Raw genomic sequence first — 26,378 nt, forward strand, 5'->3', positions numbered from 1 at the left:
CTGAACAGTTAGGGCGAATTGTTTCATTTTCATGTCTAGTATTCGTGTGGTTTTCACATGGAGTGGCAATATTTTGAACACCTTGGAGCTCATCTGAAAAGGCATGAAACTGTGACTACAGTACTAATTTATATTAAACCTTTGCTTCAAATAAAAGTAGGAAGCACAACCCTTACTGCCTTGAAGATTTTAAACTTGAAAGTGAAACTACTTTTGACCAAACATTTGTCAGAGAAGGCGACGATTTAGTTTTTAGATTTTGTTGATCAGCTTGGTTCCTTATTTTTTAAATTGGGTTGCATCTTCAATGTGCCCAGTAGATATATAGATAAGATTGTGGAGGAGTTTCAGTTTATTAGTTGTTTTGTATCAAAAACATTGTCTGTAACACATTAGAAAACTATAACTGCACTGTTGAAGAATTGGTGATCACAGATTTGTTAAATAGCATTTCCAGTTAAATCCTCTGAGCACAGCCTTAAGTGAATACGGTTCCCTTGGCACAGCATACCAGTACTTAAAATAACATTTATCTATTCTTGAACCATTGTAGTATGTACTTGATGCAGAAGAGGGACGAACATCCCAATATGTACCAATATGTTCCATTTGTATTAAGGTCTACATTATTATGAGTTTACTTGCCTATTTTGTGCAAGGCAGATGATGTTCAGAGAATTGGCAATCCTCGAGTCCTAGAGCCATTATTAAATGATTTAAAAATCTTTGAAGAGGATGGTTTCTTTGTACTCTGTTTTGGAAAAATAATAAAGGGTACTTTATTTTCTGTGATCACTGACAACATTGCTGCATACTCAGTCAGCAGGTTTGTCGAAAGTTTCAGTGGGACATACATTTGCAGAGATTGGAAGTCAGGACAGGGGTGTTCCCCGGCAGAACAAAAGAACAACACCAGTTGGACATTGAAGCAGCATTGGCTAGTAACACCCATAGCCATGATGTTAAAACACATTGTGCAGTCCATGAAAGACGGAATAATTTTCATGTAACAACAGGTTACCGCTCTGATGTACTGCATGACTAGCTTGAGGGTACTGTACCTATAGAATAAGCATTGTGTTTAGACTTAAACTTATTCCAAAACACCATTTTGTAGAGCATTAATCGCAGCTCAATAAAACATTTGGTCCATTTGTGTCCTTATGGACAATGGGGTTTGAAGTTAAGCACCACTTCTTCAAGAAGGTAGTGTCTAAGGAAATAAAACAAAACAAAAAACACCAGTCCCATGATTGCATATCATCTGCATGGTTTAAATGTCAGAAAGAATCTGCTGTCTGTATCAGAGATGTCAAGGGTTCCATTAGAGGTTGTAAATAAGTACACACAACATTTATGTCACTAACTTTCCTGAAGAGGCAGTTGTTCATTTGACATATTAGAGTTTTAGGGGACCTGTTACAGTATTGGCATGATGTTCGTATATGGCTCCACTGGTGGGCTGCCCGACTTTGCTGAAATACTGCAAATGATCATTGTCCATGACAGCTTAGTGTTTGTAGTGAGATTGAAGGTGCATGGTACTGTGAACAATTTAGATATATTAAGTTGGAGTACACAGACATAGTCAGTGTAGCTGAGCAGTCGCAACTCACTGACATGTACCCATTGTTTATCTGTACAGTGGAAGGTGATCAAATGGTTTCTCTGAAAGACCACATCTGTTTTTCAAACTATGTAAATTATCAGTTTGAAACTGGCTTATGAAATGTTGTGTGACACCTTATCAGGACTTGTCATTTACTGTATAGTTAGACGCTCACTAAGGCATTGGTCTTACAAAGATCTATATACTTGGGTGTCTTCAGTGATGGTGGAGTGGGGGAAGAAAAAGTCAGCTGGTATCTTATGCTTATGTATCTTAGCTAGCTTATGATTGATTGAAGACACCTGACCCAGGTAAACAGCAGTGTACAGGGTAGAGATAGTAGGGCAGGAGGCCTTAAGGAAAAGGATTGGGGACTCTTGTTTTAATGCGTAATGGTTATAATAGCAGACTTAAAGTGCACAAGTCCAGAGTGCTAGTTTGCGGTTGCATTTCAGAGGGCTTAAGGTTTTCTTATTAAATATTTATTATTAAATATTAGAAGATCACCATTTCAGATCTATTATGGATCTATTTCTAGTTGTGATATATCATCTTTAATGTTTTGCACCTTGTGTTTAAAAAAACATTGCACATTTATTTATTTATTGCACATATTTTTATCAGGTTTAAATTTGTTATTTTCATAACAGCAGATACTCAAATGAGCTTTCTTTCTTTCAATATAGCAAATACCAGTGCAGGTATTTAGCTTCTTTCACTGCTGAGTCATGCTGCATGTTCCATAGGGCTGCTTAGATTTCACTTGTTTAAAAGAACTCCAATCAGTCATTACAAATGTTCAGAGGTTGTACTAAACTCAACTTGAAATTATGTCTTGACTAAGCGTTGATAAAATAAACAGTTTAATTGAATTCCATTTTAGTTTTGTGATAAATGAAAATAAATTGCATACAGAAAATTATTACATTAATGTGGTAACTCATATCAAAATAAAATGAGCAACATTTACATCAGGGGTAAATTCAAATTACCTGGGGGCTGCCGGAGGCAGAGTCTGGGTGAGGCTGGGCCGCATCAGATATTCCACAAAAAAAAAAACAAAACCAAAAAAAAAAATCGAATCTTCTCAAACTTTTCACAAATAAAGATATTAAGTACATTTTACTTAATCCTGGGAATGCTGTAAAATGTACTTAAAAATTTTAAGTGCAAATTGTTCCTCCAATTTTTTTTTTTTTTTTTTGTGTGTGTGTAAATGCTCATGTTTTCCAAACTCTCAGAAACAGTTGCCCTCAAAATGAAAGAAAATACAAAAACAACCTGTATAATAGGCAGGTGTAGCTCAGTTGGTAAATGGATGTCCACATACCACCGGATGAAGGGTTTGAGCCCCGATCCCCGATAATAGTCAAAGTGTGCTTGGGCAAGACACTTAACCCCAAGTTGCTCCCAGTGGGTCAGGTGAGCACCTTGCATGGCAGCCACTGCCATCAGTATGTGAATGTGTGTGTGGGAATGGGTGAATGAGAAGCACATTGTAAAGCGCTTTAGATAAAAGCACTATAAGCAGCCATTTACCATTTACCCTAATTGGCTTTTAGAAAAATGAGTAAAAGTATTTAAATAAACAGGATAGATAATGGATTCAGACAAGTACATCTATAGTGTGTGTTCATGTAGTCAGCTACATTGACTATTAATCCTAAATACAAAACTGTCAAATATTGTGTGGTAATAAAACAACAGAGGATGTATCTGTAGAGCTGAGGCAGAGAATCCTTTCCAGCTCTTGGCAGTTGATACAAAACACCATGTCTGTCTCTCTGTAAAAATTATTGTAGCACCGCTGGAAACCAACAAGTGCTTTATTTCATTTGCAATATTGATCTTTTTCCTTCTTGAATTGTTTGAGGCTCAGGACCATGAAGAAATGACAAACTGACATCTAATTGATTGGAACAGAGGTTGACTGAGCATGTTGTGATCAGAGGACACACGATGCTGAGATGTGGTATATTAGCTTGACACCATGGTGAAAATAATATTCATGTGATAATATCATAAGCACTCATGCTCCCTTTAATGCTTCTCTAATGCTCACTGACTTAGTGTGGAAATGAATTTCTCTATTTACCAGAATTCGATGTGGTGTATGTAGATCCAAAGCAGTGCAGACGGCTTTTACCAAGCACATGCATGCTTTCAAACATTTGTCTGCAGTTTTAATTGACACACGATGAGTAATTGAAAAAAAAGTGAAGGTGGTGTGGTCATTATGAGTTATGATGATTTAGTGTATTTTGATAATGCAGCCTGAGATGAGTCCCAGATAATGATGTACATTAAGCTGCACAGTTTTCATATTCATCCTCAAATCCCCCCTCCTGGTCTGCTGCACTTACGCAGACTAATGACAGTTTTATGGGGAAATTCATTAGGCAAAGGGATGTTGAACCGATAAACATCAGCTTATGTTAATTGTGGGATAAAGTGGCCTTGCTGTGGTCCTTTCATGTAGAGGCTGGGGTGTGACCAGACAGATGATTTATTAGTAATTAATGCACATTAGAATATCGACAGCTCCGTGCATTTCTTTCCTCCCTTTTCATTCAGGATATCTATTCACTGGGGTAGGGTGTTTTATTATACCCAGTGGTCTGCAGATAGCCTAATGAAGAGCAAGGATTGCATGCTGTGCTGCTAATGCTAAATGCATTCCTCCTTTTTCAGCCCTATTTATCTCAGAGTTTGCCTTCCTAATATAGGCGCAGTGGGTCGCTCTGTAGCATTGTGATATAGTTGTTTTTTTTTTTTACCAACATGTATACATAGGCATGTAATCAGAGTTTCCTATTTTTATTATGAACAAATGGTGCCACCCTGGTAACACTATTCTCTACAAGCTCACAAGTTGCAGCCCAGATCTGTACTTCATAATGAACATATTTACTAATTTCACTAATGCATCTCTTCTAATCACGATCGATGTCTTTTAGACTGCAAACTGGTTTAGCTTGTTTGTCTGACAAAAGATTCCCAGTGGTGATTCCTTGTTGGTTTTAGTGTCTATATGTGGATTGTAGAAAACATGATTAATTTAGAAAATGACCAATGTTTTCCTTTCAGAATATGGGAAACTCTGGCTGTTAGACTAAGATAAAGTGAAACCTAAACAGATGCAATTCACTTTCTCAGGTTCTTAACACTGATGGACCTACGCACTCTCTGTACCTGGATAATGCTGCTACTGCGAAAGCACTCACTGACGGATGTTAGTCGCACCTTGTCTTCTCTACAACCTATTCTTAATGACACTTCATAACTTCATCACACTTTATTCCTAATAAATCAGATGTTTTGAGGAGAATGTCAACACTGTTAATAAATTGAGTATTTAGACTATCCATCTTAGTTACAATATACTTTGTCTCTTTAATAATAAAATACACATTTACCCAATATCCCTGAGTTTAGTTATTGATCATTTAATGTGGGAATCAACCCTAAAACTGAAAAGGTTGAGATTGGAAGTATTGATATTTCAAAAAAGGTGATGCGCCAATGAAAACAAAAGATGAAGATGAAAAATAGCAGAGGATAAAATACAATATGTGTGGAGTAATTGAGAAAATTTTTTTCTCATATTACTACATAAAACAATTTATACGTTTGTTGACTGTGGAATTTCCGTCCCTAACGTTTTATCTTGAAAGGTCAACTTGTAATATTTGCGTAATGTGGCTGGAACTTGGCATTAGTAAGCATATTCTTTTGGCAATTCATTTATTAATTAAAAGTTTGTCCTGAATCTGTATTAGTGAGTATGTGGGAGTATTTTGCTGGATCAGAATCCAATCCTTTCTTCATTGAGGTCAATATTTTTGTCCTCTTAACTTGCTGTTGTTGCAGCACCGCTCATTTTTACAGTCAGGCTCTACAGTTCAGCTCTACATCTTTGTGCTGTCTAAGTAATATATTCCATATATACCTCTTAAACTGCTTTCTGTATCCAGCCAAAGATTGTTTGTGAGGAAAGATATATTCCACTTCTAAACACCACTGTGAAGCTAGAAGTGTACGAGTAGTTTTGCAGATCAAGAACATCCAATGAAATTATACATCTTTACTACATTACACATCTCATCTTGTCATTTTCAGAAGCCAGAAGTCATATTGGTTACAGCTCTTAACATTTAATGTAGGTACTGTAAATCTGCAGATACTAAAAGACTTGGGGAAAGAAACGCGATTGGGACATTCCTACTTTTTGCAAAAGTTTGATAGAAACTTTTTGAAACTTTTTGTTTCAACATGAAGTGCACGCTCATAGTTATATCATTGGAGTGCAATACTCTTTTACATTCACTAGCCCCTGCAAATATGGTGCATCATGGCATCTCAAGTCAAAATCTCAACAGAAAAAGCAGTAAAGCGAGATTTATTCATTTCTTATCATATACAATCAATACCCCAGTGAATGCTGTGTATTCATGTCAAAATATTTTTAGTTAGCTTTTGAGTGAAATACATTGTGCAATTGACTGTTTTTAATAAATGATCTAGATTTTGTACAGTAACAGATTAAGATTTGATAAAAAAGATTAGTAATCAAGTATATCTATTTCAAACCATACACTAATATACCCTGTCAAAGATTGATTTTTATTAGATGAAAAACAAAAAGAAATGCATGGATTTTTTGTGGATTAAGACAAAATGAGTCTGGTTTGGTTTATAAAGAGAGGATTCAATGTCACTCAGAAAGTACGATTTATCTTGAATTCTTCTTCACAATTTTCAAGTTTTTCAAAAGAAAGTCAGGCTCGATTCTGCTGCCTTCAGGAAACCTCAGAGCAGCTTGATGATTTCTAATCCTATTGTGTGAAAACAGAATATTTTATCATGAGAGATGTTTTGAATTATGTATGGGAGAATATCATTAACCTATATTAGATGTTTGAGGATGAAACCCATTCCATATTCAGCATTTTTAGGTTACAGTTTGTAATGTTCTATAAGTTTGATTTGAACTTACACTGACTGTTTAAAGCATAGTCAGCAAATTATACAATGTGTTGTATTATAATATTCATAAATACACTTCACTTCAGGCTTTTGTTTTTGTCAATAGTTGTTTTCTCTGTTAAATACACATTAGTGTTCATTTTATTGTTCAACAGCTCACCAAACAAATCCCCATAAGCCAAAAAGTCTAATGAAGTAAAACTTCTTTATAAAAAAGAACCTTCACCGAATCATTGAGTTTGGGTCTGGTGTTTGCATTTTACCATCGACATCTTTATCATTTGAGGAGCATGAGGTGGGTTGCAGCATTCAGTCGTGTTATTGCTAAAAAGGAGATGCACGCACAGACGCATGCATGTCCTCTTATGTCTCTTGGATTCTTCTGAAGATCACAGCACATGCTTATTTGGATTGCACAGGGAAATATAACTGTTTTTTGAAAGACCTACATGAGAAGATGGGCTCTGCGTATCTTTTATCTCTTTATGTTGTCAGGCAGGGAGAGATTACCCAAAGCTATTATTTGGAAAAACCTATTTTAAGGACACAGAATAATCTACAGCTCATTTTCTTAGCTTCTTAAACTTATAATTTATTCTAATTCAGTTTGTGACCTAAAGTAGCTCTGGAAAATTCTAGATAGTAGCAAGGCACAAAAATGTTGATGTCTAAATCTAGAAAACCTCAATCTATTACACTTCTATTTAGTGCAGCTGCTCATGATTTCATGCAATTTTGTAAAGCTTAAACCTCTGGCAGGTTGAGAACACTTTGATAATCTCCTTGTGAGCAAGTCATTAAATGAACAGGTGCCAAAATAAATGCACTCTGCAACTATCTAAATGATAAGCAAACAACATGGGCCTAAGGTGTATGGAAGGGTGTCACAAAAGGTAGAAGCCTGTAGCAAATCTGGCATCTTTTCAGGTAACTCAAATCCTAAAGGCCCTAAAATGTAAGCTTCTGCACTTTGAACATCCCCGCCACCCAAGGGGATCTTTACGGAACTTTCGTGTTCTTACACAGCCATTGTAAATTCATGACTCACCCTGAGGGTGACGAGAGCATCCCATAAGATCCCATGATTTTCGCAGTGAAAATGTTCCTTTGTATTTGCGTAATGCTGTTGCCATTTTTGCTGAGTGTAGTGGATTAAGATCATATGCTACCATACACTTCCATAAGATGACAGACTTCCACAGAGATCCACAGAATGGAATCTCAGACTGATGGGATGTATTTACGATGCTTCACAGGCCGGATACTGAAATGAAAGAGGCACCACTCGAGGGGCTCTCTGTCTTAATCCGTGGACATTATCTCTTCACTATAAGCGGGTCTTGGCTCGTTACCTCTCAGTAGAGAGCCAGGCTGGCAGGGTTGCAGGGAGAGAGGCAGAAAAGGAAAGGGAAGGAGGGAGGGCCTCACCCTGCCGCCGAGAATGTAATCTCCAGATTAGGGGGTGAGACGAATTCCTGCTGCCAGCCTGACCTTGTCAAGGCAATGGAGGAGCCAGAATGAAATTGAGATTTCAGGAAAGGAGAGAGTTGAGGCGCTTTCTTTTTTTTTATTAATATATATTTTTTTGTGTTAGCGTTTTTCTTTTAAGGGTCACAGCCTTGACACCATGATTCACAGCAAATGTGCGTGGTCACACTGCTAGGACACATGAAATGTGTGTGGAGCAAACTGTTTCTGGCACTGACCACACTGCCCGAAACCCTCAGCAGACAGTCTAGTGTTGCGGCGTTATGGGACTGGAAAACAACCTAAACGATGGCCAGCGTAAAACAGGTCATTCTCATTTATTATGAGTGGAAAATGGCAGCATTCTCAATTTCATCATCATATGTCAAAATAGTGTGGATTTGTGCAGGGATTAGACCGTGGTTGCACAGTGTTATAAGAAGAGTGACAAAAAATTTAAATGATGCCCTTGTCTGAATAAAATTTTTGGGTACTTTAGGTAAGTTGTAATTTACATTCTAATTTTTGCCCTGTTTCAGTTAATATTTGCGAATTTAAGGAGTTAATGAAGCTATTGCACCATGATCCTTAAGTAAGATTTAAGATTGTGGGGGTGGGGGGGGGGTTGCCATGACCCACCCAATTTATACTAGCAGACAAAGCTAAAAACATAAAAATGTGTGTGCATCTCACTGAAGTAGGCATGAATACATGATTGTATTTTGTTAACAAGCTTCCATCTTGGATTTTCTTCCATGTTAGTCTAAACTAACTAACTTGACCTTTGCAACCCCAGAGTTGTTTGATTGGGTTTATGTAAACATGTTGTGATGGATAGAAACTTGGATTTGAGGTTAATGATGCAATATTCCCGCTGAACTTTTCATTTATTTTACCCATAATTGTAATACAACAAAATAATACATTTGTCTGCTGCAAACTGGAGCTTTCACCATTAGCTACATAAACAGAAGTTGTGGGGAAACTTTTAATAAAACTGCAATTGTGCTAGTTAGAACCAATATGTTTTATTGTCTCAGACACATTTTTACTAATTTTCAATTAAAATATTAATGCCAGACAAAACACTGTGAGCTAAGCTTTCCATGCAGATGCATTCTGTCTGTGGTGAAAGAAAGAGAGCAGTGCAAATAATAATAATCTTCATAAAATAGTGTTGTTGCAGATTTTTTATAATTAGTTATGCAAGTGCATTGCCCAGTGATAACATCTTCAAAGATAATAAAGCACAGCATGCTATGTTGCCTAGTTAAAATAGGCAAAGGTTTCTTTCGTTATTATAAACCAAAGTAATCTCTACACCTTTAGTGATTATAAACTTGGCTATTTGGTTCTAGCTTGGGTAGTGCACGTAGCTGAATTCCATTAAACTTTCCTCTGACTTCCCTATATCAAAACTATCTCTCTACTTTTAGCTGTAAAACGCCTCCAGATGACATCACTTGGAGGAACCTTCAGTTCAGATTAAGTCATCTTTTTGCTCATACTATGGACTTTGTAATCATGGTCAATCTGCTTTTCCAGAACTCCCCCAGATGACATAATCTGAAGTGGAGAAGTTCTTTGAGCTAGAAACAGTGAAATATTTTAATATAGGGAAATCAGGCGGAGGTTTAAAAGCATTAATATACATGTACACCCGAATCTAAAGTCATAGAAAGCAAGTTGAAAATTGGTGAAGTCGCCCTTTAAAGCTAAAGAAACTCCTTTCTTACCAGCTCCTAAAGCAAACGTTAGCAACAGTCTTTCCCTACTGCAGCTAAAGGATTTCAGTGAGACGTGTGCATTGGTGTATACTACTGTAGTTAGATAAATACCTCTAGTTTTAGCCACCAACATAAAAAAGTGAAATGAAACCATTTTTTAGGCACAATAATTCCAAACCGCCACTCAATTCCACTAAATTGAACCAAGATCTGGGGTTATAAGGCTCTAAGTGCTATGAGAAAGAAAACACTGGTGGGGTTTTCTTTAATTTTCATGCCACTTTAGTCCCATCCACAGCTTCCTCTCATGCCCTAAAAAGGTGTCACATCTATAGATCTATAATTTACGGTCTGTGTCGAGTTAATTCAAAGTTGGAGACAGAAATTGGTGTCAGAATACCCTTGAACATCCAACGCCAGAGTGAGCTGTTGAATAATTAGTGTTTGAATCAGTGCATACACAAGGGAGACTGTAGTTCTCATTATATTTGTTAGCTGTGAACTTTTGCTTCGCACATATTGTTTACCAAAGTGGCACCACTAAGGGCACCCAGACTGCCTTATTAGAGAAATGCTGACCCTGTGCTATTTTTCACATTCAAATTAAAGCAACATTGGCTCTTGCCACTTTATTATTAGTAATCGGTTATAGGAAATGAAACTACAATAATTCCTAAAGTAAACTCATTCCACTGCAATGTAAAGCAAAGAAATCCTGTTTATACATTGGTATTCTCTTCCCTTTTTCCACCCAGTGCATTTTGGGTTTTACTGTAGTGTGCACTGGCATGAATAAACAATACATCACCTTTCTGGAGCTGTTACATTGACATTAAATTATTCAGATTTCTGTTTACATTTTACCAAAGAAGAGGGTTGCTGTTAAAGCCTCACATTGGAGCTTAACGTGATGAAATGTGTTATTTTATGTAAGTAAACCAACAAAAAAACAAAAAATCCTTTGCAGCTGTAAAAAGTATGGTCTTTAAAAGTAAAACTCAAAACACTTAAAAAAAAAAGAGAAAGCAAAACAGAACAGAACATGACTACCATGCATTTTGTTCAACAAAGGAGCTATAAAACATGCACAGCTTTTCTGACATATTAGTCTCTTAGTTTTGAATCCGCTGTTCATCTTCTACAGTGAAACTCAATTTAAACGTATGCATTGAATCTATGCTATAGGTCTGACATTGGTTCTTCATAGCCGCAGATCCTATGCAGACAGCTATGCTGTAGCCTAAAGGGCAACTCCCCAAAAATGTAACTACGCGATGCGGCAACAAGGACCGCAACAACTGTTATCCTTGGCTCAATAGGTTCAATGATTGTAAAGATCATCTCCTCCAATATGTGCTGTTTTTTCACGCTTGCATTAATTTCAGTAAAAGTAACTGTGGTTCAACATCTGTTTACTCGAACTCAACATTATCTGCTCAGTTCCTTCACACACACACACACTGACACACAAAAAACTCAGTGTACACAAGTATAAATCTAGCTTAAAAAGACGGGTAAACCTCGCGTGCAAATACTGTGTTGATGATGTATCTTACTCCTCAACAGGAAATTGGTAGACTTAATGACCCAATTGCTGCTGTTCTCAACTCTTCAGCAGGCAGCTGAAGTCATGCATAATCCCACAAAATCTACCCAGCTTATGAATTTTAAATGGTAAGGCCTAAATCACAGAGCTGCTTTTAAGTGAATCCATTTCTAACAGAGCAGCAGACAGCTGGGATGGTATCCCATTGTGAGGTGGTGTCACCACGGTGGACACATTTTTTAGACTGTCCATGTTCGTTTTTTGGTATATTACACTTTATTATTGTTGTAGTATACTAAAAGTGAAATGCTAATTCTGCCATTCTGCAACAATATAGACTTGTAAAGCAATGCGAAGAATAAAAGCCATTAATTTTTTCTGTCATTCGAATTAAATCCGTCAATGAAATACAGACTGTTTTAATTTTTTTTTTTTATGCTTTACTCAGTTTGATCATGTGATACTCAAGACACTTATTGCTGGCATACATATTGCTAAATATGTATGTGCATCCTAATCCTCTGATGAACACCGTTGCTGCTGAAACTGTTGTTTTTTTTTTTACTAGTAAGGAGCAGCTGGATTCTTTTTATTCTTTCACTTTATTTTGAGTCAAACAAGTGCTACAAAAGTGCAACATAAACAGTTTATTTGTTTTTGTCTTTTGGATATCTTCGTCTCCAAAATGGTTTGAATGTTATTCATGACTTATTTTTATTGTCATTGTCCTTAAGTATGTATGGAATGTGTACACTTCACTCAGGCATACATCAACAAGATAATCCAACAGCCTTTTCCTGAGATAACTTCTTTGACAAAGACAGCGGAAAAATAACACAACTACAAAAAAATAAGAATGGTGAACTAAATAACATTTACATTTAGTCATTTAGCAGACGCTTTTATCCAAATGTATTTATTCTTATTTATTGATTTTTTTTTTTACGCAAAGTACGATGGTGTATGGAATAACTTACGTCTGTATACTGAATACTACTGAAACATGAATACTACTAAATAAAATAATTAAAGTTAATTTGTGGGCATTGAAAAAAAAAAGTTTTTTGTAAGAAATTAAATATTGATAGGTTAAAAATAGACAATTTATGTCAGCACTCCATTAACACAAAAGTAACTGCACAATGGTGTCATTTGTTTGTGCAAAAACAGCTGCACATCAGTATTTCTCAAGTTATCACAATATATTTATATGCTGTGTATAATACATATAAATTCAGGAGTAATTAAGCAAAAAAAAAAAATTCTCTGCAGCCAAAAAAACTACATGAAACTACATGAAGGATTTGTTTGTAAAAGAACCTCAATTACTAATTGTTGTATTAAGTTTATTTAAGTTGTTGGGTGTCGTGTTTGTTCTTTGGTACCCAGTGTTTTTAACAAATTGACAGTATGCATAGAGTTTTCCTGTCGATCCCCTGTTCATTCCTCTCAGCTTTACCTCCAAGAAAGCCTTTTAACTAATGTTGTAGTGAGAAAAAGAGATGGCTACAGTTGGCTACAAGTATTAGTCCCTTATAAGGTAGTGTTAACTGGCTGGTTAGTATAAAGCCAACAGGAACATTATACGCTAACCAACGTATGATGAGGAAACTTTCATCCTTTTAATGTTCCAGTCCAATTTAATGCTGCAAGAATGACTGTACAAACACTTTTTTTCAGTTACATTTGGAATTATAGCAGTCCTTCACGGTTTAAGAGAAATTAAACATTCAAAGATACCTGGATGCTGCCCTTATAAATATACAACCAGGCAAACAACTTTAATTAAAATAATTTAATCTGCAAATCTACAGATTCTGCCACATTAGACCTTGTTGCAGTGATATCATGTAGTGTCTCAGGATTATGCTTTACTATAACAGTTCTGGGAAGCACAGTGGTGGAGTGGGTAGCATTGAAGGTACCTGGTTCGAAGTGTTTTGGTTCAAGCTGCCACCTTTCTGTGTGGGGGTGGAGTTTGCATGTTCTCTTCGTGCTTGAGTGGGTTTCCTCCAGGTACCCTGGTTTCCTCTCGCATTCTAAAGACATGCATGTTAGGTCTATTTGTGATTCTAAATTCCCTGAAGGTGTAAATGTGAGTGTGAATGGTTTTCTTTCTGTATATGTCTCTCTTTGTTGGCCCTGATAGACTAGAGACCTGTCCAGGGTGTACCCCACCTCTCTCCTAATGACAGCTGGGATAGGCTCCAGCAGTTACAGATAATGGATCTCTTTTAATAAAGCAAAAGTTTTAATAAACCATTTTGAATTCATAATTATTAAAAAGAAATTAAGACATAAAGAAATATTGAAAGTATGGAAGAAAGAAAAGAAAGAAAGAATGTATAGCATTTGTTACTCATCAGAAATAGAAGCAAAGCAAGAAAAACAATTCAGCTGCTCTTTAGGAGTGAGAAAACAGGCTTCAGCAGCCCTTAGAGAGGATCAGGATGTATGTACATATTCAACAATATATAGGCCAGGTCCTCCAGAGCCCACAGAGTCAAATGTAACATCTTAAGTAAATCTGCCAAATTCAATATTGCATTTATTTATTCCATTTGAGTCTCTGAGCAGCTGAGACACATTGAATTGACTTTAAAATCTTTATCAACCCACTGAATTCATTCTGCACCTATGGGTTCACAAGTCAACATTGTTGCTGAATGGTAGATGCCTACATAAAGAACAGTAACCAAACAAATCCAAAAAAGAGACTTTAAGTGTTATTTTTAAATGAGTTGTGTTGTGCCTCTCATACTAGAATATGAAACCATTCATTATCCATTTGCAGCCAGAAGAGATGACTCTCACAGTGCTAGGAGAGGAAAAAAGAAAACAATGGACACATTGTGATTTTGTCAGTGATGCATGTTTAAGTCTGTTTCTTTTGAACACTTGGTAATGACTCTGAGGTGGAGGTAGCTCTCAGTTCACATTGGCACATTTTTTTCCCTCATAAACTGTGGCACAAACAAGATATTCTGAAAAGACCTGTGGTTAGTTAATTCACACCAGCTCATTCTGTGTTGCCATGTTCAGAGGGCGCGATCATTTGAGGCTGCAGTTTGGCTGCTTATACACCTCCTGATTGATTGCCGAGCCTGGCTGGGACTCTTGGACTTCAAATGCTAAATTTTCTTCATAGGCAAGTTGGAAAATTTGTGCTATAAGCTTAAAAAAAAAAAAGTAGAGGATTTGCAGTTGAAACACAATCTCAGTCACAATCTCCCAACACAGCATCTGAATGTTTTGAGGACAGTGCCTGGTGGAAGGAGGAAACTCCGTCTTGGCATGTTGCAAGGCAATGCATTAATATTAATGTTGTCTTTTCTCAGAATGTATGCACACTCTGCCCCCCCGGGATAAACTGAAGCTTAAAGATATCTTCATCCCACTGATACTTCTTTTATCCTCGTTAAAACTCATATCAAAGGTTTTAATTACATTCTGCAAATGTAATGCTGTAGAGCTTTGTTAAGAAATCACAGTTGCTTTTTCAGTTTTCAGTTTGCATTTCTGATATACTTGGCCCAATTCTGACCTGCCATAATTGAAAAATGGTGTGTTGTGTATCTTGTTATGTGGTGTTTAAAGGTGTGAATGTGTGTGAGTTTACCATGTTTTCAGATTTACATAGAACTCACATTACCTGAATCTAATGATCGCATCTGAATCTGAACCAGTCTTCAAAAATCTGTTGAAGAAGTCTACTCAGAAGCCTAAAGTAACATGGATCCTCGGCTTTAATCGTATTTTCTTTTTCCATTTAAAAACATTTTGCACAGGAGAAATAAATCTGTAATGGAGTTCGCCCTCTGCCTCACCCCTTCCCCTGCCAGGCTTTTAGCCTGGAGTCTTTGGCGTAGCCTCCCTGCACCTCTCAGCTGCCCTCTCTGCAAAACCATTTTCCTGGCACTGAAACACAGATGTTATCCATCTGATTAAACGTTCAAGGTTACATCTCCAAATACATCAAAGTCTACCTCTCCCAAAAGAAGAACCGTGACAGCCAATATTTTTGTTAGCCTGGAGGTGTGAGCTCTGGTGTCCTACCAACCTTTTTTTCTAAGAACACGAAGGGGACTCTGGCACATGTCGTGTCTGTACAAGTAAATTAAATTTCTGCTCAAAGTGTTACGGTGATCGAGCCTGTGCCAAATAGCAGATAATGAATAATGTGAAGGGACCTAACGCTTGTCAATAAAACCATTGGGGAAATGGTTGAGCAAATCTGCTGATTACTACTCAGGAAACGATCAGCTGTCTCCCAGTGTTTGTCAGTTTTGTAACACTAGCTTTCTGCTATAACGTTTAAGTTACTATATCCAAACAGAGTTAATTTACCTCAACATAAGAAGACATTTTACAACTGTTTTCATAGACTGCATAGACTCTGTGACTAGTGATCTAACCTTCATGTGGCATATTTGACAACAATTCCACAACACAAAGATGCATAAAATCATAGAAGAAAACTGACAAATATTAAAAACCCAAAAGAAACCTGAGAATTTTTATTTTTGCTTTTCATTGACTGACTGAAAATAGTTGCTAATTAATTTTCAGTTGAGTCTAAGTAATGCATTAATTAATTAATTAAGTTAACAAAATATTTGAGTATGCCCAGTATGTTTCTTGAGATGAAGCTAGTTGGGAAACATCTGCTGTAGTATGTTTTGTTGGGTGATATCCCACTAATACCTCTAAAGATTAAAACATATCTCATTTGTGCAATTGATACAAAGAAAAAACAAGAATAAGAATTTAATTTGATTTGAGTGGTAGTTGCCTGCTGGAAAATATTCTTTGCGATTGTGAGCCACCCAGTTTATATGTATCATTCAGTGGCCCATTATTTATTATTATCAGCCCATATGTACACTCGCTGGCCACTTCATTAGGTACACCTGTACAATTTAATATAGTCCAATACAGCAGCTCTGCCTTGAATTCTACTTTTACAGGGTTATGATTTTTGAGTTATTAAGTTGAAACTGTCCAAAAAGTGATAATATGTTTATTATTGAAGTCATATTGGGTGGTGGGGTCATTCTAGAGTGCATTGTATTAAGAGGTGGTTCTAATGTTTGGCCACCTTATTAAATTGAATGAGGGGAAGTGGATTTGATGGCAGAGCTGCTGTATTGGATTGCCTTAGATTGTAAAGGAGCACCTAATGAAGTGGTCAGTCTAGTGCGTTCTCTTTGTCTTATCTTTGTATCTTTGTTATATACTAAACTTTAACTTTGTTATATACTAAACGCAAATCAACAATTTTCTTACATTCAGGCACCAATACCACAAGATTAAGCTTAGGCCAAACACTGACTTTAGGTTTGAGTTGAAAACAAACTGATGACTTTTTTGAGAGTCCTATGTTTTGTCTCCCACCTGTTCATCCTGACCATTTACCTATGTAGACTTTCAATCCACCCTATGTATCATAGGGTGAGAAATGGGGTTGTTGTCTTGTTTTCACAGTCACCTTGATATTGCTGCTGCCCAAAGACTGTAACCAAAACCTAAACTCAATGAACTGGCAAGCTCCAGTAAAACATAGCTGTAGTTTATACCTCTCCCTGATTTTGAACTCTGGGTAAAGCCACGCTAGCTGCCCCTGGTCTTTATGTTAAGATATCCTAACCACACCCTGGCTCAAGCTTTGTACTAAATGCACAGACACACACCTGGTATCAATCCTCTCACCTCAGTCATGAAAAAAGACCAGTTAGTGTATTTTCTGAATGTTGAAGGAGTCTCTTTAATGACAATAAAGCGGTCATTTGTTGCTCTCATTTGACAGTCTTTTGTCTTTGTTCCATATCATCACCCATCACTCATTACTTTTCTTCTTTCCCTTTTCTGGCAGAAATTGAAAAAATTCAGAAAGACGAAGGTAAAGAAGAGGAGAAGTTCATTGATGTCGTCATCAACAAGAACATGAAACTGGGCCAGAAAGTTTTAATACCAGTCAAGCAGTTTCCTAAAGTAAGTGCTATAGTACCACCACCAGAGACTTCTCCAAGAATGTGATGTGCTCAGATAGAGAATTTTAGATTGTGTTATTTATAGATAATGAAGCCAGCTACAGTAGATCTGGTTTTTGATTTAAATTCCTTACAACAGCCACTTGACACTTTGTGTTGATGCTTCATGTTATTAGATGTAGCGTATCTGGAAGATGGCGAACAGGCAGACTGTTGTGTGACAGAACTGGGGTAGAACTATATTAGGGATGTTACTTCTTGCCTGAATAATTGCTTAAGCTCTTGAAATGTTACAACTGTAATTCTTGCTCCTCCTACCCATACAGGCACTTCTCTGTTACACTGACCTTGGTCAATGAGCCTTTGATGTCTTGGTATATTAATTTGACAATGAATATTTATGAATATATGATTCAAAGGAATTATCTCACAGTGGATTTCATTTTCTTGAGTGTTTTGTGGATGTCTTAAAATGGTGAATACATCCTCTTCTAGTTCTTTTTGAAGTGCCAGAAGTTTTTTTTCATGAAAATTAATAAGTTGTAGGGTGAGTGCAATTGCAATGCAGGATATAAGTCACTGGGCTAGAGTCCTAGACAGTTGGCTCAATGACCTCGATGTGAAGCTGTTTTGAGTGATAGTACTATTGCTACGTTTGAGAGCACTTCAGCCTCGCCAGCATCAAGAAGCCGTCACCAGCGGCAGTGTTTATTGAAGCCACGTTCTTGGTAAATGACAGGGGTTTCCTGCTGGGAGCGTGATGGGGAGACTGGTGTAAAAGTTAGACGGTGGCATGACTCAAATTTTCACCTCAGCCCTCCAGGGGAATTTAGGGGTAACTTGAAGTAGGTGAATGAAGTAGATACACAGCACAGGACTCAAACACTGAACCTAGAGCTACATTTGAGTTTAGTTTCCCCAGAACATGCATTTCTGCTCAGAATTTTAATGAAATGCCCAATAAAAAAAATGCCAATGGCAGTTTGTCATGCTAGATGTAAAAATCAGTAGTGCTGTCCACACCCAGCTTTTAATTTAAAACTTTATGGCAGCTTTGAAGACCCACCATGGAGCCATACCAGCTTTGTGACCAACACATCCTCCGTCAACACCTGTCCTCTTAGAATAAAAACAAATGGACTAGACACATGCTTACATAGCACTTATAATATTCTCCATGTTCACCGACCTAATTTAGGATTCTAAAATCTGCTTATTAAAGGATAACTTTGGTTATTTTCTAAATAAATTGTATTTTCAACAATTACAACAACATTTAATAATTTTTTGGGACAGTACAGATGCAATAAACTAATCTAGCTTGCAAACTCGTAGTTTTTAGTACTGGTGGATTGTTTAAAATAAAATGAATGTAGAAAATGACCAACATTGACCTTTAACTAAGGTTTATGATAATGTCATTAGTTTTGTGTGCACCAAGAGCTTGACGTTGCCATACAAAATGCTGCCATCCAGCTTTTCACATGCCTCACTGACATTTTTAAGGCTTAATTACTTGGGGCAGCTATAGCGCAGTTGGTAAAGGCGTTTGCTTATGGACCAGAATATTACCAGTAAGTGGTTCAATCCCGAGCCCTGGCTATATGCCGAAGTGTCACTGGGCAAGACACTGAACCCTAACAGCAAGACATGGAACCCCTCCCCAGCTTTACAGTGCTGGTCCAAGCCTGGTAGAAATTAGGGAGGGTTGCGTCAGGAAGGGTATCCGGCGTAAAAACTGTGCCAAATCAACATGCGGACAATGATCCGCTGTGGCGACCCTGAACTCACGGGATAAGCCGAAAGGAGAGTAGTAATTACATTTAACCAATTGACTGCTATTAATTTAGACAAAAATGTTTTATATTATATTGTGTGCTGTATAATGGTTATTTTTTAATTGGAAGTTCAGTTTGAAAGTAATCACAATGACAACTAGTTCATTTAAATCTGCCTATACAGTACATCACTTTTTCATGTTAATGTTTCTGTGTATTCAGTATATTTCTATGAAGTTAAGACCTACTGTCAAAGAACAGTTTCTCATTACCCTGGTTTCAACATATAGATGTCTTCATTGTATATGCTAACCCCCTATTTGCATCGACTTCTAGAAGAAAAGTCACCGCTGAAATGAACTCTGCAAAATTCTTTTATTGAGTGTCATCTATGTTTAACATACTGTATGTATATAGAGTCACCTGAGTGTCCTGGGTTTACAGCTAAACAGATTTGCCTTTGACAGCTTTGATAAGTAGAGCTACTAATATGCTGTTTAAAGCTCCAACAAGCCACCAGAGGAAGACAAATTCAATTTGTTCTATCTGACAGGTAGGGATGGCAAGAGTGATCGGTCTGACTTGAATGGGTTTTCTGCTGAGCTGTGAGCATCACCTTTTGACTTTTGGCATTGAAGTGACACAGTCATTTTCCAAACAGCCATTTAGGAGCACATGCGGAGAGGTGAAATTCATCCTCTGCAAACAAAGCTTTTTATCAAAATGAAGCAGGCAAGGACGCCACGCAGCAAGTTCCAGGCTTCTGATTCTCTGTGATGAAATAGAGTCGTTCCTCAGCAATGATTTTTAATACCCAACACTGATGAATGTTTAGACTAAGATCTTAACAAGAGTAATGATATTCTAGTGTTTTGTGGTGTAGTTCTGTTGTATAATGTAGTGTCTCATAGATACACACCCAATGTTATGTACACACCTTGTTATTATTTTAGAAAGACAAGATTTTTATAAACATATTTTCTACAGAAATAGTCTTAGCTATTACATAGTGATTTAACTTGCATGACACATAAAGTCAAGCCTACTCAGGAACCTAAAATATCTATTGAACAACGATGCACTATCAGCGCTCATCTGTACATTTGCTGGATCTGGGGGCCTTCTCTCAGAAAGCATCTTTTGCCAGAAAGCGCTGCAGGCCATTAGCGAGGCGTAAGGAGTCCCACTGGTTTATTTCCAGTTCAGACTGTGGCTTTTCTCTGTGCTGGGAGCAGTGATTTATCCTTCTGCTGCTGTTCCTGTCCCGCTGTCCTCAGCACAATCAGTCTGCACTGGCTTTCTGTGAGCACACCTTTTGCCAGACTCACAGTAATACATTCAGCACATGATAAAAAGTTCTTAGATATGCCCACCCCCTCATGCATCCCTCTGACACACTTCTCCCCTGCACCCACTCCCAGTTAGCTAATTAATCATACGTCCTTTCTTCACTTGTGTGCATTGTCTTTCTAATCGTCCACATTCCTTTTTTTTTCAACAGACGACCAATGATTCAAATTCTGCTTTTACTATATATTTCCAGTCATTGCTATACAACAGAGCAGCAGGAGAGAACCTGTGATTAAACCCATCAGCTTTTATTCTGGTGATTACAGACAGCAGCAGCACAATCCTCTCACACAGTCTAATGACATGAGCTAGTCCCGGTGCCCAGGAAGGTTTTTGTAAGTCACATAATCCCTCGTGATAACTACAGCAGTATCAAAGCCCCAAAGCATCAATCACAGTAGGAGCCAGACAGATTTTGATATCTGATAAACAGCAGGGATTACAGTTATTTGTTCAGTAAGATTTATATATTTGGAGAATTGTCCATATTTTGTGTATGTGTGTGTGTGCGCGCGCATTGGCTCTGTTTAAATGTCCAGATTAACACATCTCTCTGACATTTACTGGCATTAGTCAAACAAATATAAAGCAAATTCCATGATCTCTTTTTAAATAGTGAGGAACTTAAAATAGTGCTATTACATTATCCAGTTATATATTACCTGATTATCCACATCATTAATATGACCTGGTAGTTTTATTGTGTTGTGTAAATTTTAAATATTTAGCACATATAATAAAGATCATCTTTAACTGTAACTACATGAGTAGGTATAATGTTCTTATCTGTTTTATTTTATTTAATTCCCTCTGTCTAGTTTCAGGAAATTTTATCTGGTCACATTTATGCAGAAAGTAGAAAAAATCGGAATAATTCACAATTCAGGGCTGCAGAACCTGGAAGTAAAAACTGTCAGCTGGTCCCTTTTTAACCCTTGTTTTCTTTCTGTGAGCATAATGTGTAATATTCTTATAATAAAATATTACTTGGCCATGGATTTGCAGTGTGGTCATTGGGTTAGTCATTTATGTACATACACCATAGTGTAGATAGTGTACTGTTACACTATGATATCATCTAGTAGCAAATGTGGGATTTTAAATGTTTAAACATTTTTATGGGAAAGTACTCATAGTTAATGTTCCTGGTTCATTCTCGTGGTTTCCTACTGGAAATTCAAATTAAATCAGTGATTTATGCAACTTAACCAAGTGCTAGCACAAGATTTTTAATCTGTTGAAGCTGCAGCTGAGTTCTCCCCATCCCTGCTCTGATACAGCTATACTCCGTTCTTTATACTCAATCACACTCTGCATCAGCCTTTGCTTATTAGTTATAATCGAATTAATTAGTCCTGCGAAAGAGCCATTATACTTTGAATATTTTTTCACATTTTGTTGACTGTCTCAGGCCTAACAGTTATGTAGTTCTTCCTTAAAAAAAAAAAATAAAGCAACATATACAGGTATGTTTCTTCTCAGTAGGTGCATTTTGCTAAAAAAAATATAACTGATGAAATAACCACAAATCATTTAGGATTCATTGGGATCTGAGGTCAAGTTGCCCTTTTTGCTTGAACTGGAAGCCCTTTATATTTTTAGCAGCATGCATTAATGTGTTAAGGTGAAGCATTTGGGTGTGTGTTTTTTGGGGGGGACATTCATTACACTATCACAGACAGTAGTGGAGTGACAACAGGATATGAGGGATTCAAACATGTAATAACGTTCTCTGGCAAGGCTCAAGCTGGTGACATTGCGGTCCTAACCCCTCAGCAACAGGGGCACCTGACACTTGATATATGCAGTGTGTGCACCAGGAAAGGATTTTTATTACTTTGCTCTTTGAAGAGTATAATACAGATAACAAAAGAGATCAATAAGCTCAGTGGACATCACTCCAAATAAAGAATTAAAGACAACTTAAAAATTTTGATTAAAATCTAAAACATTCTAAAACAACTAATTCTAATCTAAATTCTTAACTTGTCTTTACTTATTTTATTTTTCCTAAAAATGTCCATGCCTGCCCCCCAATACACCTTCTATACATATGATGTTAAAAAAGCCTACAATTGCAGTTTTTTTCCTCATCAGAAAAACAAGCTTTTCTACTTGATCAAGCAATTTTATCCATCAGTAGTGGGGTTCAGAAAGCACAGATATTCACACAAACATCCTGGACACTGTGTCCAATAATCAAGCTGTCAGGAGGATGAAACGCATGTACAAAAGCTGTAGTAACACGCAGAGATGTCGTCTGTGTGATCTGGCTCTGTAAATCAATATTCAAGAGATGGCACAGCTCAGTGATCAAGGCTCTATCCAGGTGGAAATGATGGATGTGCAGGACATCGGTTAAACTCAGCACATTTAAAACATTTCCTGACACCATTTGTTCACCCCGACAGTGCTGTCTCTTTTGATGATCCTTTTGTAAGCCTGAATACATTAGAAGCAGGACACATTTTGTTTGCTTAGACAACTTTAAATTAAATTTTCTTTGCCCAAAATGTCCTACTCAGTATATTTGGAGTTAATTAGTGTGCAAATTACATTAGAGGTGCAGTTTTTGAATAGAGCTAAGTGAGCTTACAAGTCTACACATGTGAACACTGACAAATCCTATAAAGTATATTCATCCATCCAAGGTCAGAAATTTGTATGAGATCATTTATTTCCATTTGCAAGTGAAGGTGTGGGAGTAGCCATAGTATTTTCTTTGAGGCATGGTCTGAATGGGTCCCTGCATGGTCACATCCAGTCACAGGACAGAGTACAAGGAACATACAGGAGCTAAGAATGGCTGAAGTTCAGCCTGGTCAGTATAAAAAGCCAACATTCAGTTACTGCATTAGAGAGAATCACTAAAGCTTGCTGTTCAAATCCCTCACCCAGGAATTGGCAGGAGCCTCCTAATAAGTGTTTGCTTCTGGACAAAAGGCTAGAAAGACATAGGTGAGGTGTAGAACAAAACCGGCATTTTTTTAACTTTCTAGCTGGCTAATTGATGGCCGAGAAAGTTGCGAGAGACAGCTGTGTAATTCACTCGTAAAGGAAAACATGGAGAGGGAGAGAGAAGCATCACTCTCCTTTTGTCTCTCTGACCATTTCCATCTACTGGTGAAATTGTGTTAGCCTATGTTAAGGCTATATAACTTCAGTGGGTGTCTGTACAAAACACATCTTGAAAGAGTAATGCATAACATTTTAATTTTTACTGCAAAAAAGCAGTGACCTTGTGAGGTATTCTTATCCAGGAAGCCTTTCATGGAGTAGCCAAATGTGCTACTCCAGTGGCCTCTGGACTTGCTTGAGTTTCTTGAAGACCGTTTTCCCTCTCATCCAAAAGGCTTCTTCAGTTCTAACTCAAGTTAGTATGTCACTAGGATTACAACTATGTGGAGTCATTAGGTTGTTGACACCTCAGGGGTCATTGACTCATTTTCCCACTGGACCATCATGAGCAATGCAGTAGATCCAGCTTTTTACGCCAAGGTTCATCAGTTCATTGCATCTAAAAGGCAAGGGCTCCTCTTAAGCCATGATGGCATAATAAGGAGCAAGGAAAGGTGTGTCCATCAGCCTAGTCTTTGCGGTTTTGGCGCTATTTGAACCCAGTTGAATCTACATGTTAAATCGGTGTTGGTCAGCATTGGGCCTCTGGTTAAAAATAGCTATTTGATTGGCTGTTATACGTAGCAAATCAGTGCATCAGAAGAGACAACGGTATTACCAACACAAGTAAAAGTTGTAGTGTTGTTGAAACTTGTTAGAGACAGGGTGGTGCGAAAATGTCAATGTTTTGTTTACCGTTTGTATATAAGCAGTTCCAGGTCTGCTTTCATGCAAGTGCATAAGGTACAGCACCACATGCTCGTTGGCTTTCATCTTTGTGGTTTGCTCTAGAGGCACTTGATGACAAAGAAGAAGCATGACCACCATGACCTTTGTCTGTGCTACTTATTTGTTGTCGCCTTGATGTGTTGTGGCCTTTATATGAGAGACAAAAAAAATCTTCAAGATCCTGAAGTAAGTGTAGTTGCCACTGAGCAGGACCTTTAGTATGACCGTGATCTCTGTGGCTGAGAATCTGCAAAGAGCTTTGATTGATGCCAACAAGCTGGACATGGTTAAGTTACGTTAAATAAGATAATTATAATAATTAAAATGGGAACACTGGTTTCCGAAATCAGCTAGGAGATTAGGAATCAGATTTCCCCAGGTAGATTTCTGTCGAGGAACACAGATTCCTTGGCATGTGTACGTGTAACCGGCTTTCTAATTGGCTTTCTCTAACTGTGCATGTGCGTAAAAAAAGGAACACACAGCTGAGTGAAAGGCTTAATGAAGGAAAAATCAAAACAGAGCGATGGTGTCTTTTTTTTTTAAACAAAGTGTGACTAAAGTCCACTAAAGTCACTTTTCCCTGTTGATTTTTAATTTCTGACAGTTCCTGTTGTGGATCAGCTGCTTGTGTCTCTGTCTTTTTATCCTTTCTATCCCCCTGCGCTCTCAGTCGGCTGTGACGCAAACAAAGCTAAAAACAAAAAATAAAAAAGAAGAAAAGTCAGAAAGCAGGGTTTCCTCTCACTATACAGTTAGAATCTGTGAACCACATTTCCAAAATATCTCCTAGGTAGAGGAAAAATCACATGACTCTTTCCAGTAAGCAGGTTTCCTCAGTCTATGTCAATGTGGTTATTTACATTTTGGTGACTATGCATTTTGATTTACTTGTGCACACAAGATAATAACCTGCATGCAAAATGATCATCTTGTCAAAGATATTATCTCATTATCCAACATATCCACAAAATATTGATCTTATGTGAACAAGATCTTGTGCAAACATCTGTCAGGACTCCCCCATTGGATTTATCTAAAATGGTGATTTGAGTAAATTAAGTTTCGTAATATAATATTCCTGACTCCCTGGCTCATGTTTCCATCCCTCAGGCAACATTAATTCTTCCATAGCTTATTGTTCACGTCTGGTGCTGTATGCAGCACAAAGGCTGCACTGCAGGCACTATTACAGGTTAATACCTGTGCTGTCACCTTCCTTGCCTGTTTTTGTGTTTTACAGTATTTACAACATACTTTACTACAAAGGCACTGTTAAGGTAGTATAATTTAAAACTTTAAAAAACTTTTTTTAATTACACAACCTCCAAATCACAATGCTTGTTGTTCAGATAGAGACTCAATCTTTAATATGAAACCATAACCCATGAAAAGGGGAGACAGTGAACCTGGCTTATAAGGTTTCATTACCTTCAGTGGCGTTTTGAGCCAAGTGTGATTGACGTAAGAAATGTCTTTACTCTTTATCTCAAACACACAGATCATGATTGATCTGCGCTCTCACTCTCTCTTGCAGTTTAACTTTGTCGGCAAACTCCTTGGGCCACGCGGGAACTCGTTAAAGAGACTACAGGAGGACACTCTCACAAAGATGTCAATTCTCGGAAAAGGATCCATGAGAGACAAAGAAAAGGTAACACTTCCCTTTGTTTCATTTTTTTTTTTATTCCTGTTCCTATCACTCCTTTTGCTCTTTACCTCCATTTCATATTATCTATCAGTATTTATGCAAAAAGAAGACATTTTAATGCAGGAGCTTCAATGAAAATCCAAGAAAAACAGGTGATTTTGTGCTCTTGTTCCACTTTAAAAAAAAATTTTCAATCATAAATTAACCTATTTAATATTTTCATAAGGTTGTATTATGTTATGCTATGCTCCAAAACCCTCTAAAATCTTATTTAAGAGACGTGATTCTTAAAAGTTACAGATGCTGTACTTGCTTTAATTATCAATTTAATTCCCTAATCGATACATATTTGAGGTTGTATCGTTTTAATATCAATATTATAAAGATATTTTTTTAATTGTTAAACTTCATTTTTTAAACCATTTCAG

At 37.2% G+C, this 26,378-nt stretch overlaps 1 protein-coding gene across 3 annotated transcripts in view; it reads left to right on the forward strand.

The window, feature by feature from the left end:
- The window catches only part of khdrbs3 (KH domain containing, RNA binding, signal transduction associated 3), a 113,552-nt gene that overhangs the window by 34,542 nt on the left and 52,632 nt on the right, over positions 1 to 26,378 (forward strand). For all 3 annotated transcript variants that reach the window (XR_010914693.1, XR_010914692.1, XM_067508076.1), the window contains exons 2-3: positions 17,208 to 17,326; positions 25,837 to 25,953. Coding sequence is in view for 1 of the 3 variants with exons in the window: in XM_067508076.1 (XP_067364177.1) it covers positions 17,208 to 17,326; positions 25,837 to 25,953 (236 nt within the window). In the remaining 2 variants the exon portion in view is untranslated. The remainder of the gene's footprint in view (positions 1 to 17,207; positions 17,327 to 25,836; positions 25,954 to 26,378) is intronic.

This window comes from Channa argus, chromosome 1, assembly GCF_033026475.1.
Source record: "Channa argus isolate prfri chromosome 1, Channa argus male v1.0, whole genome shotgun sequence".
NCBI lineage: Eukaryota > Metazoa > Chordata > Actinopteri > Anabantiformes > Channidae > Channa > Channa argus.